The 11,753-nt window shown below is 28.8% G+C and overlaps 1 protein-coding gene and 1 long non-coding RNA gene across 2 annotated transcripts; one reads left to right on the forward strand and one right to left on the reverse strand.

The window, feature by feature from the left end:
• The first annotated feature begins 1,705 nt into the window (after nt 1-1,705).
• LOC124940337 (mannose-6-phosphate isomerase 1-like) lies at nt 1,706-6,511 on the forward strand. The gene is made up of 5 exons (XM_047480850.1): nt 1,706-2,246; nt 4,179-4,346; nt 4,484-4,699; nt 5,272-5,538; nt 5,973-6,511. Exons 1-5 carry the CDS (start codon nt 1,908-1,910, stop codon nt 6,285-6,287), a joined length of 1,305 nt encoding a protein of 434 aa, XP_047336806.1. The 5' UTR covers nt 1,706-1,907; the 3' UTR covers nt 6,288-6,511.
• A 1,255-nt stretch (nt 6,512-7,766) lies between these two features.
• Nucleotides 7,767-9,153, reverse strand: LOC124937470. The gene is made up of 3 exons (XR_007099361.1): nt 8,955-9,153; nt 8,525-8,577; nt 7,767-7,924 (listed from the first exon to the last, which is right to left on the reverse strand). It is a non-coding gene; the product is annotated as an uncharacterized LOC124937470 (long non-coding RNA).
• Between the last annotated feature and the right edge of the window lie 2,600 nt (nt 9,154-11,753).

An 11,753-nucleotide genomic window follows, 5' to 3' on the forward strand; every position in this document is an offset into this window, starting at 1 on the left:
TCAAAACAATTATTAAATAATATGACAATTTTATAAAATTTTAAAATTTTAATTAAAAAAAATTAAAGAATCATTACTTTATTAAAAGTGGATCCAAATACACTCACTTATATAATTAATCTTGCTTAACAAAGCAATATGTAGTCAACTTTATTAATTTTTCATATTTACTTTCCCAATCGTTGACCATTGAATACAAATGAAGTTCCTAAAGTGCACTTATACTTAATATATAATTTAAATAGTTTTATTGGACCAAATATAGATCCAAATCTGACAAGAAACTAATGAACACGTGTCTAAATTTTTATGAGAAAAATAACAGAAATTATGTTTAATGTTTATACATATGGGCAGAAATTACATTTTGTTCAGTTTTTTATTTTATTTTATAAAAATTTAACAATAATCAAATTTTGTTACATCTTCTATTTTATCTATCGTATTACCATATTCATTAATTAAAATATTATTTATCTAATAAATAAATAAATTTTATCATTATGAATTAATACCATTTTAAATATAAAAAAAACAAATTTCTTCAAAAATATACACCCATCAACCTTTTTTTAAATAACCCAAATAAGTTTTAAGTTAATAAATATAACATATAAATATATATATATATAGAGAGAGCCGACCCCGAGGTTTGGCCTGCCCTAGCTCCTAGTAGAAAAAAAGTCGATATATTTTTTGTTAACCTAGGCCAAGTTTAAAAAATTGATAAAAAAAATGTTCTTTGTGATGTTTAAACCTATAACCATATAAAATTTAAGTTTGTATATTGAACTAATAAGCTACATTATTTTACATTTAAAATTACAATAGATTGTAATAATACTTTAATATTTTTAACAAGTGGGCTGCCTTGGGGAGTTGCCCTAGCCCGAGGGTTTGCCAGGCTTACCCCAGGACCGGCCTATATATATATATATTTTTTTTTTGTTGGAGAATATGTAAGAGAATAACATACAAATACAAAGAAAAGAAAAAAAAGAAGGAAGATGCATTTTGAATGGTATAGATATATTTTTAATAATAAATTCAAAGTTAAATAATTTATTTTATTGAAAATTAAATATGAATTATTTAATAGAGATGTAGAACAAATTCTTTTTTTAATCAGAATCTATTATATGACATAATGTATCTCACCTTTCTAAAATTGAACATGAAATATTTATTTAAAATATAAAACAAATTATATATTTTTTAAAATTAAAATGTATTATATAAAATAAGATAATATAAATCTCCACAATTAAAAAGATTTTAGTGAGTATTAAATTTGAGATGTAAATTAAATTATTATTAATTTTTATTTAAAATAAAAATTTATTATCTAAAATAAAATAATAAAAAACTCAACCATTATAATGTTGACAAAGGGAAAAGAACAAAATCACAATTATGATGATGATAAAGGGAAAAGAATAAAATCACAAAATATTTGCTAATTATTTTTTTTACTAAGTTACAAATAATTATATTATTAACGAACAATTAATAAATGTAAGTTATGTATTTTTTTTAATTAGATAAAAACTATAATATTAATTAAAAAAATTAAGAAATTAAGGATAATGATATTAATATTCAATAATAAATTTTATATTAATTTTTAGAAAAAAAAAAATGATTTTCTTAGATATATATATGGCTTAAATTAGAAAGAAATAAAAAAATGAGAGTGCTTAAAGAATAAAACTGGGGGCAAATCCCCGCAGGAAGCAATTTGGACACTTTCGTCTTTCCCTTTCCCTCTCTCACTCAAGCCTAAAATCCAAAATCTCCGATTCTATCCTCTTTCTTCTTCTTCTTCGGTCTTCTTTAAATGGAGGTGGAAAGTTAGCTCTATCCCTGCCCATTCTATATCTTTCTTCTCTCTTGAAAACTCCTTTCCAATGGAGTTTAGTGGTTCCAGCAACAGAAAACTGTTTCGAAAGCTGAGATGTGAAGTGAAAAACTACGATTGGGGACTATTAGGTTCTGAATCGACAGTTGCTCGCTTGCACTCGATGAATTCTGATGCCTCTATTGTCGAGGACAAACCTTATGCTGAGCTCTGGATGGGCACTCACGATTCTGGTCCATCCGTTCTCATTGGAGTAGAAGATGAAGAAAAAATTGGAGCTTTTAACGATGGCAACGAGAATTTGAAGTTATGGCTTGCAAAAAACCCTAACGTACTTGGAGATAAGGTTTCACAGAGATGGGGTAACGATCTCCCGTTTCTGTTCAAGGTATGCATTATCTCTTTCTTTTTTTTTCTTCTTTAATTTCTGATTGATACTTGATATATCATGGGAAATACAAGTTTTTTTTATCATAATTGATACGGATTTTGACATCTTCTTTTGATCTTTGAAGAAGAACTGGAAATGGGTTTTGTTCAATTCAGTTTGAACTTCTATTCTTTTTATAACCCATTAAATTACAAGATGGATTTTCACTTTCTTAAAGTTGTTTGATTAGTTTTAGTCTATTTTGAAAAGTTTTCTATTGAAGGCATTTGTAAAAGTGGTTTTTGTCATTTCATCTTTTTCTCTAAAATAAAAGTGGGTTTTCTCAATATTTATTTAGATTGCAATGAAAAGTTGATACTATTTTAGTTTATATATTATTTGAATTTTACAGTTTTATATAATTAAAGTTATAAATTCTAAAAAAGAAATTTGCTTATTCAAAAAGATGAACTATGACTTATTTTTAGTGGTTTGTTTCTTAGATTCATTTTATACTTAATTATATAATTAATATTAAACTTTCTCATTGATTTTAACAGCCTTGAACTGGATTATTATCCCAAATTTGTATGAGAAAAATAAAATTTTATTTTTGTTTGGTAACATAGGGAAAAGTTGGGTTTTAAGCTAGATAAAGTGGATCATGATTGTGGGGTTGATTTAAAATGTTTTGCCTTGGCCAAATATTAGTTGAAATAGTTATTTCTTAGTTTTTGAATTCAATACTACACCTTTATTGATTAGATCTTTTACAATAGTAATATATTGAGGCATGCTAGGCTTATTGTATTTTCATTCATTTAATATAGTTAATTTAATTCAATAATTATTTTTATCAATTTCTTTCTCTATTAGTTACATTTTCCACATGTGGTGTGGTCATAGTCATTGACAGATGGCGTTCTTTCATATTCAATTCCTGGAAGTTAGCTCTTTAATTTCCAAACTCTAGTTCATGATTTTTTTAAGGAAAAAAACTGAGGAAGAATAGCCTTTGTTTGGTTGTTCATTAACAGGTAAATGAGAAAGTTGAATTCTTGGGTAATTTAAGGCCCTTTTGAATTATAGGGACAAAGATGAGGTAACATGTTAGAGTCTGTTTGTTTAGAGAGACATAATCCAACTTCAATTATCACACAAAGAGATCAACAGCTATGATAACTTACCTGAAATGCAGGAATTAAGAATATAGTTGACACCCTATTAATCACATGAAGACTGAATCTAGCTTCAATATGAGCTGGAGTGAACAATACCTATTGCAGATTACTTGCAAAGGAGTTAAGAATATTGTTGATTTCAATGTTGTGTCAACAAAATCAGTTTTGATACAACAAATCTCGATTGCGATTCTGGAGTTGGAACTGGATCTGAGTTTGGATGAGAAAACGTCCCATTTTCCAGTTCCTCTTCGAGAGTTCTGGTCTTGTAGTTAAAGGGTGAGTCTAACTGTCAGGTTCCACTTTGATAAATTTCCTTGGAAACTCTTCTCTTTTCGTCAAATTTATCGTTTAGATGTTGATTGGGATAAGACAATGTTCTGAAACATAACTTAACTAGACATATATTCATAAATTTGTTGACGTTTTTCCTTCCAAACTCAAATCCCAGTCCAACTCCAGAAAGTGTTTCCAAATGATGAAAGATCTCTTTTTTGGAACAAGTTCTCAATGTCTCTCACCGTTTCTCTTTCAGAAGGGTAATTATTTTAGTAAATTACTAATGGATAAGTAATACCATGAAAGAATTCCGATAATGGCTACTTGATATAATAGAGAATGTTGACAAATAATTTTATTGAATTGCTTTCTATATATCATATAAGTATTTTATTGAATTGCTGTATCTTCCACTATATATTTCTAATGCAAATTCATCTGTTTGAGATTCTTCTACTGGCTGATCCTGAATTCTTGAATTACTTGCTAGGTACTTTCAGTAGCCAAGGCCTTATCAATACAGGCTCATCCCGATAAAGAGTTGGCTGGAATGCTACATAAAGAACATCCAAATTTGTATAAGGATGCCAATCACAAGCCTGAAATGGCTTTGGCACTAACAGAATTCGAGGCTCTGTGTGGGTTTGTTGGTATGGAGGTAGTTGATGATTCCCACCAAGAATTTGATCACCGGATGTGATTTATTATTCCACCCAACTTTGTGCTAGCCTCCTCCAAGGATTAAATCCTGACTAAAAATATAGCTGATATTTGTTTTGTTGACTTTGCTTTCAGGAGCTTAAGGAAGTCCTTCAGAGTGTTCCGGAGATTGTGGAAGTGGTTGGAAGTGCTGCACATGAACAAACAGTGTTAGATATTAGCGATGAAGAAGACAGTGAGAAAGTGAAAGCAGCTTTGCGTTTGGTATTTACCCAACTCATGTCTGCAAATACTGCTGTGATATCTCAAGCAGTTTTCAATATGATGAGCCGACTAAACCTGGAAAGTAAGGTAGACTTTCAGGCTTTCCCTTCTTTGATGTTCATTTCTTTGGCATATACCTATCTGAAATCATGGTATCATTTGTTGCACTCATCAATTTTTCGTTTTTTATTATTAAATATAATACAACTTTTAACACTGTTTGTTCATGTGCAGCACTTTTAATCTTTTACTTTTAAGATATTTTTGTCCAAAATAGTTTCATATGAACACTTCCTTAAAACTCACTCAAAATCTGCAAGGATCTCATAAAAGGAGACAGATGTAATATTTTATATGCTTGGTTGACTTTTGCATGTATATTGAGACAGATATTTCATATAGTTCTTGTCAAACCAAATGCTGGCGATTAGTTGTTGTCTTTTGGAGTTTATGATACATAATTTACATAAAAATGATTAAGTAATCTTTTGACCAACAAAGAAAATAATTTTTCACATATTACAGTGCGTTTAAAATGATCAAATTTCAGAGTTTTTACTACTTGATTTCTTGCTTGTACTAAAACATGATTTATCTTACAAATTTCAAATTCAGTGCATCATTATGTTTTAATTTTGGCTGTCATTATTTTGCAATAGGAGAGGCAATTAACAGAGAAGGAAAATCTAGTATTGGAGTTGGAAAGGCAATATCCAGCTGATGTGGGTGTGATTGCTGCTTTCCTATTCAACCATGTGAAGCTTAAGCCAGGCGAAGCTCTTTATCTAGGGGCAAATGAACCGCATGCATACTTATCTGGAGAGTGTATTGAATGCATGGCAACTTCCGATAATGTTGTAAGAGCTGGTCTTACTCCAAAGCTTCGGGATGTCCAAACTCTTTGCTCCATGCTCACCTATAAACAGGTTAGACATCTTATACAGTTTCATTCTATGTCTGGAACTCATGGAGTTGGAGCTGAGTTTGGACTAAAAAGCACCAATTTTTTTATGAATATATGTATAATTAAGTTAAGCTCAAAAACACATAACATGATCAACATCATGATAAGATACTTGCAAAAATGAGTGTTTTCAAGGAAATTTAACGACGTTTTTCATTCAACCCAGCTCCAGCCCCAGCTCCAAGTGTTTCTAAACATTGCTTTTTATTATAACCACTCATCTAATTATTCCATGAATTGTTCAATCTTATTAACCTTACCCATTTTCATATATTTAATTTGTTTGATGAAGGTTTTGTTTTTTGAAATAATCTGATTTCTAGTATCTTTTTGGTTGATGTTATAAAAAAATAAAGTAAAGGTATTTCTTATGTATATATACATCGGTTGGCTTAGGGATTCCCTGATATATTAGAAGGAGTTGAGGTTGATCCATACACAAGAAAATACCTTCCTCCTTTTGAGGAATTTGAAGTAGATCGATGCATATTACCGGAGGGAGTGTCCTACAACTTGAGGGCAGTTCAGGGCCCTTCCATTTTACTGATTACAAAAGGAGAGGGGAAATCATTTGAAGATGATGATGTTGTTTCTGAAGGGGATGTTCTCTTTGTTCCTGCAGACACTGAGATCGGTATAACAGTTGGCAATACATCTCAGCTCCATCTTTATAGAGCTGGAGTGAATAGTAGTTTCTTTGGAGCTTATTGATTCTTCTTTTGTTCATACTACAATACCTCATTACTTGTACTTAATATAATTACAATAATGTATGTTACTTCCATCTTATACATATATATATATAGCAATGTTCTGAATGGCGGTAGGCGGTAAGTGACTGCCTACAGCCTCGGATGCCTAAGCGGGTGCTTAGTCGGTTGAAATATTTTCACTATATAAGTATAAATAAATTTAAATATAAATATAATTTAGTCACTCCATGCTTCACAATATCTCTTCTCTTAGTATATTTACTCATAATTGTTAAATTTCTATGATGTATATAAATATTGTTAGGGCTTTTGCTTTGAACATGAGGTACAAAGAGTCATTTTAAATAAATAGTGGAAGATAAAAAGTTTTTTTTATTAAATATATATATATATATATATATATTAATATTAAAAATTAATTAATTAAAAATAAATAATTATTTGACCGGGGCTCATGTATAGGAGGGGCGGTGTAGGACCGCTATTTAGAACACTGATATATAGAAATTGTAATAAACTCTTACCCAAAAATGGTCCTTCGATGTGTAGAAATTATAATAAACTCTTACCCAAAAATGGTTCTTCGCAAAATAAAGGCGACTTGCCCCATCTTTCTTTATGAATGTGTCTCAAATATGAACTTACAATGTTGGGTTGATGGAAACTAAAGTCTGAAGTGCGAATTGGGTCCATACTTGAAATGACAATTGAGTTCACAATGGGGACTTCACCAATGGTAGGATCTGGTTTCCTTAGAATAAAGATGAAGTTGATGCAAGTGAAACTGAATTAGAGTCTTAATGTACCATGACAAGAGTTAGAAGTAGTTATTCCTTTATGATTGCTTCTGTTTATGATCTTGAGGGTGATTCCATTTATTTTTGTTTAGACTCAACTGTGAGAACCAATCAATTTGAAACTCTCAATTGGAACATTTCAGTTTATGTGAGTCGATGAAGTCTTGCATTATTGCTTGCTAGTCACTACAAGAATGAGGGCTTTTTGCGATGTTATTTATTGACGGATTTTCTGACGAATAAGAGATTTGTGACAGTATTTTCAATAAAAAAATTATTTTGCAAAAATGCGCGTCGCTAATGCTCCCACGGAAAAATGTGTGTCGGAAACATTTTGCGACAGATTTTTCAGTTTAACTTTTTCGACGGAAATTGTTTAGACGAATTTTCCAGTTTATTTTTTTCGACGGCTTTTTCAACATAAACTTTTGCAATGGATTTTCCTATTTTTTCCTTTTCAACTGGTTTTTCGACGAAAATTTCCCCACGAATTAATTTATTGGATTATCCGTCACAAATTTTATTTTTTAAATTGTTTTATAATTAATTATTTTTAATATTATTTAAAATAATTACATTTAACTAAATATAAAATTAAATATATTTAAAATAAACTTAGAACAAAATAATATAATCAATTCCGTTATTCCATACTATTAAATTAAACCTTAAATACAAAGTTATTAAATCTAAAAACGTATTTTATAAATTTTAAATATCAAATAAAAATTTTAAAATGTTATTAATATTAACGTAGTTGATGAGCCCCATCCATAAACGCCTTCAATTCTTGAAGCACCATATATTATATATAGCGGTGACGAAATAAAATTCGAACCTGTAATGAATTCAAATTAATAATTAGTTTAAACTCTTATATTGTTGTAAGAAAAAATGCAAGAAATAAAAAATCTACCTCTTTTAAAAAATATGGCATAAATAGTTAAAGAAATAAACACTATTGAACAAAAAAAATTGTTTCTTGAAACAATTTCGAGAATTGGCTACCTTGTATGTTGTATCTACATTGACATGGAGGAATAACCAAATTTATATTTTTGGAATGGTAATTAATTTTATACATATACATTGATGTAATGTTCTTGTAATACTTACTTGAACATGGGCATTACTTAATTTCGAAAAAAAATATTCAATGAAATCTTCCAACCTTGCTTTATTTTGACCTGTCTCAATAAATATTTATATGAAATGATTGTTACATGAAATATGTAGAAAAATATTGTGAAAGAAATAAGTTAAAAGAAATCTGCATTCATCAAAGTTTCAAATTAATCCAAAATTAGGCTAGGTCTAATTCAAATCCTAGGTAGTGTGTTATGCCTATACTAAATTCTCCCTAACCAAATGGATGCGTCCCAAATATTCCTCAATTAAGCATTCTAAGATGATTAACCTATAAATAAATTGAACTAACCTTCTCAATTTACAGTTCCAATTGCCAAATTCCTTTCAATGATGCAGTACAACCTATATTATAGTTCAAAAATTTCATATGAAGATGATTTAAATAGTGTACCCATTTCACAAGGCTCATTACATTTCAAATGAACTTAAACAATATATCTTATAATAAGAATAGTTCAGCAAACAGAGCCTGTATTCATTCATACAAATTTGGCAATAAGAACATAATTCATTCATAACAAATTTCAGAATCAGGATTCAATATATCACTTGAAACAAATTTGTTTTTTCATGACCAGAATTTATTCTGGGGCCACTATCATAAACCCAATCACGACACTCTATATCCTTAGTGAGAATAAAACATGAACCTAATATTTTTTTAAGTAAAACCTTTTATTACTTGAAGTACTCAATCTTATTAACAATTATGATATTACCTAATTGAATAACAGTGGCTGCGGAAGCACCAAAGAACGTCGATCTTATAGCTTTAAATAGCCACTACTTCACATACATGCTCTTACTTCTCACATACATGTCTAGACGATGCAATCATCCGCGGTGTACAATTCTACACCAACTTGCATTTAACCTAGAAATGAATCTGTTTCTCCTATTTCCTAAAAAGAAATTTAATCATTTACACAGCGAGAAGATAAAGCAAGAGATCGGTAAGATGGATTGCCGGAGAGAATTGACTTGGTGAGGTAGAATTGCCATATTATTTACGGATTTTTCAACGGTTCATATTATCCACATAAATTATCTAGCCCAATATTATCCGTGTCCTTAGAGACGCAATATTAAATAATTATTTTATTTATAAATTAATTTTTTATATTAAATATTATCCAATATTAAATATATTATTTTACTTTATATTATTTATAAATTAATTTTCTATACATATTTATTAAATTAATTAGAGTTAACTATATATATAATAATAATTTAATTTAATTTAATTGATTTTACTATTTAAATAAAATTTTATCATATTTATATATATAAACTAATTAGTTATATATTTAATTTATAATTATATTAGATATTATCATGGATTATGGTACGATAATATTAAATTTTTTACTAATTTATTTATAAATTAATTTTATATACATAATTTATTAAATTAATTAGGCTATATAAAAAAATAATTTAAAATAATTATATTTTATTTATTTTATTATTTAAATGAAATTTAATTTTATATAAATAGAGAATTTTTTACGTAGTAACTGATGCATAACTTTATACATTAATGAATTAGGTGATATTAGGGGTGAGCATAATATGTGTTTACCCAAACCTAACCTTAACCCAAACCCAAAATATTAATTTAGATTGGTTAATATGGGTTGGGTTGAGTATGAGTTGGGTTGAGTTTAATTTGGGTTGAGTTAGGCTTACCCAAATTACCCAAATTATATAAATTTAGTTTAATTCTCTATTATTAATCAAATATAAACTAATCATCTTCCAACTTTAAGTCAAACACGTTTTTGACATGTTTAACATATTTTTCATACGTTTAACATGTTTTGCACACATCTAACACGTTTTTAATATTTTTAACACGTTTCACTTATAACATGTTTTTCAGACGTTTAACACGTTTAACACGTTTTTCACACGTTTTCACATTTTGACACGTTTTCACGTTTTTGACACGTTTAACACATTTTTGACATGTTTAACACATTTTCACACTAACAATACGTTTTTCACGTTTTTATCACGTTGAACACGTTTTTGACATGTTAAATACGTTTAACGCGTTTTTGACAAGTTTAACACATTTTTTACGTTTTTGGCACGTTTTAACATATTTAACACATTAACACGTTATTGATAAGTTTAACACGATTTTCACGTTTTTGGCACGTTTAACACGTTTTAAACATATTTAACACGTTTTTGATAAGTTTAACACGATTTTCACGTTTTTGGCACGTTTAACACGTTTTTGACATTTTAACACGTTTTTGATATGTTTAACACGTTTTTCACACGTTTAACACGTTTTTAATATTTATATCACGTTTTCATACTTAAAACATGTTTTTCACACGTTTTTACGTTTTTGACACGTTTAACAAGTTTTTGACATGTTTAACACGTTTTCATACTAACAACACGTCTTTGTCACGTTTAACACGTTTTGACATGTTTAATACGTTTAACGCGTTTTTGACAAATTAAACACATTTTTTTTACGTTTTTGGCACGTTTAACACGTTTTTAACATAACTAACACGTTAACACGTTTTTGATAAGTTTAACACGATTTTCACATTTTTGGCACGTTTAACACGTTTTTAATATTTTAACACGTTTTTGATATGTTTAACACGTTTTCACACATTTTCACACGTTTAACACGTGTTTCACACATTTAATATGTTTTTCACGTTTTTGGCATGTTAAACACGTTTTGACATATTTGACACGTTTTTCACACAATAACACGTTTTCACATTTTGGTACGTTTAATACGTTTTTGACATGTTTAACATGTTTTTCACGTTTTTCATATTCTTAACACGTTTAACATGTTTATAACATATTTAATACGTTTGTAACATGTTTAACACATTTTTCACGTTTTTGGCACGTTTAACACGTTTTACACATTTAACATATTTTTGACATGTTTAACATATTTTTGTGCACGTTAACACGTTTTGATAAGTTTTAACACGTTTTGTCACGTTTAACACGTTTTTGGTATTTTTGACACGTTTAATATATTTTTCACACGTTTGACATTAAACGTGTGAAAACGTATTAAACGTGTCAAAAATGTGAAAAACATGTTAAACGTGTCAAAAACATGTTAAACGTATTAAAATGTGCCAAAAACGAGGAAAACGTGTTAAACGTGCCAAAAATGCGGAATATGTGTCAAAACGTGTTAAACGTGCCAAAAACGTGAAAAACATGTGAAAACATGTTAAACGTGTTAATAATGTGAGAAACGTGAAAAACATGTTAAACATGTCAAAACGTGTTAAATGTGCCAAAAACGTAAAAAATGTGTCAAAATGTGTTAAATGTGTCGTAATCGTGAAAAATGTGTCAAACGTGTTTAAAACGTGTTAAACATGTCAAAACCTGAAAATAGTGTCCAACGTGTCAAATGTGTTAAACGTGTTGAATGTGTGAAAATCGTATTAAATGTGTCGAAAACGTATTAAACGCGTCGAAAACGTGAAAAACGTGTCAAAAATGTGTTA

Source organism: Impatiens glandulifera, chromosome 5 (assembly GCF_907164915.1).
Source record: "Impatiens glandulifera chromosome 5, dImpGla2.1, whole genome shotgun sequence".
NCBI lineage: Eukaryota > Viridiplantae > Streptophyta > Magnoliopsida > Ericales > Balsaminaceae > Impatiens > Impatiens glandulifera.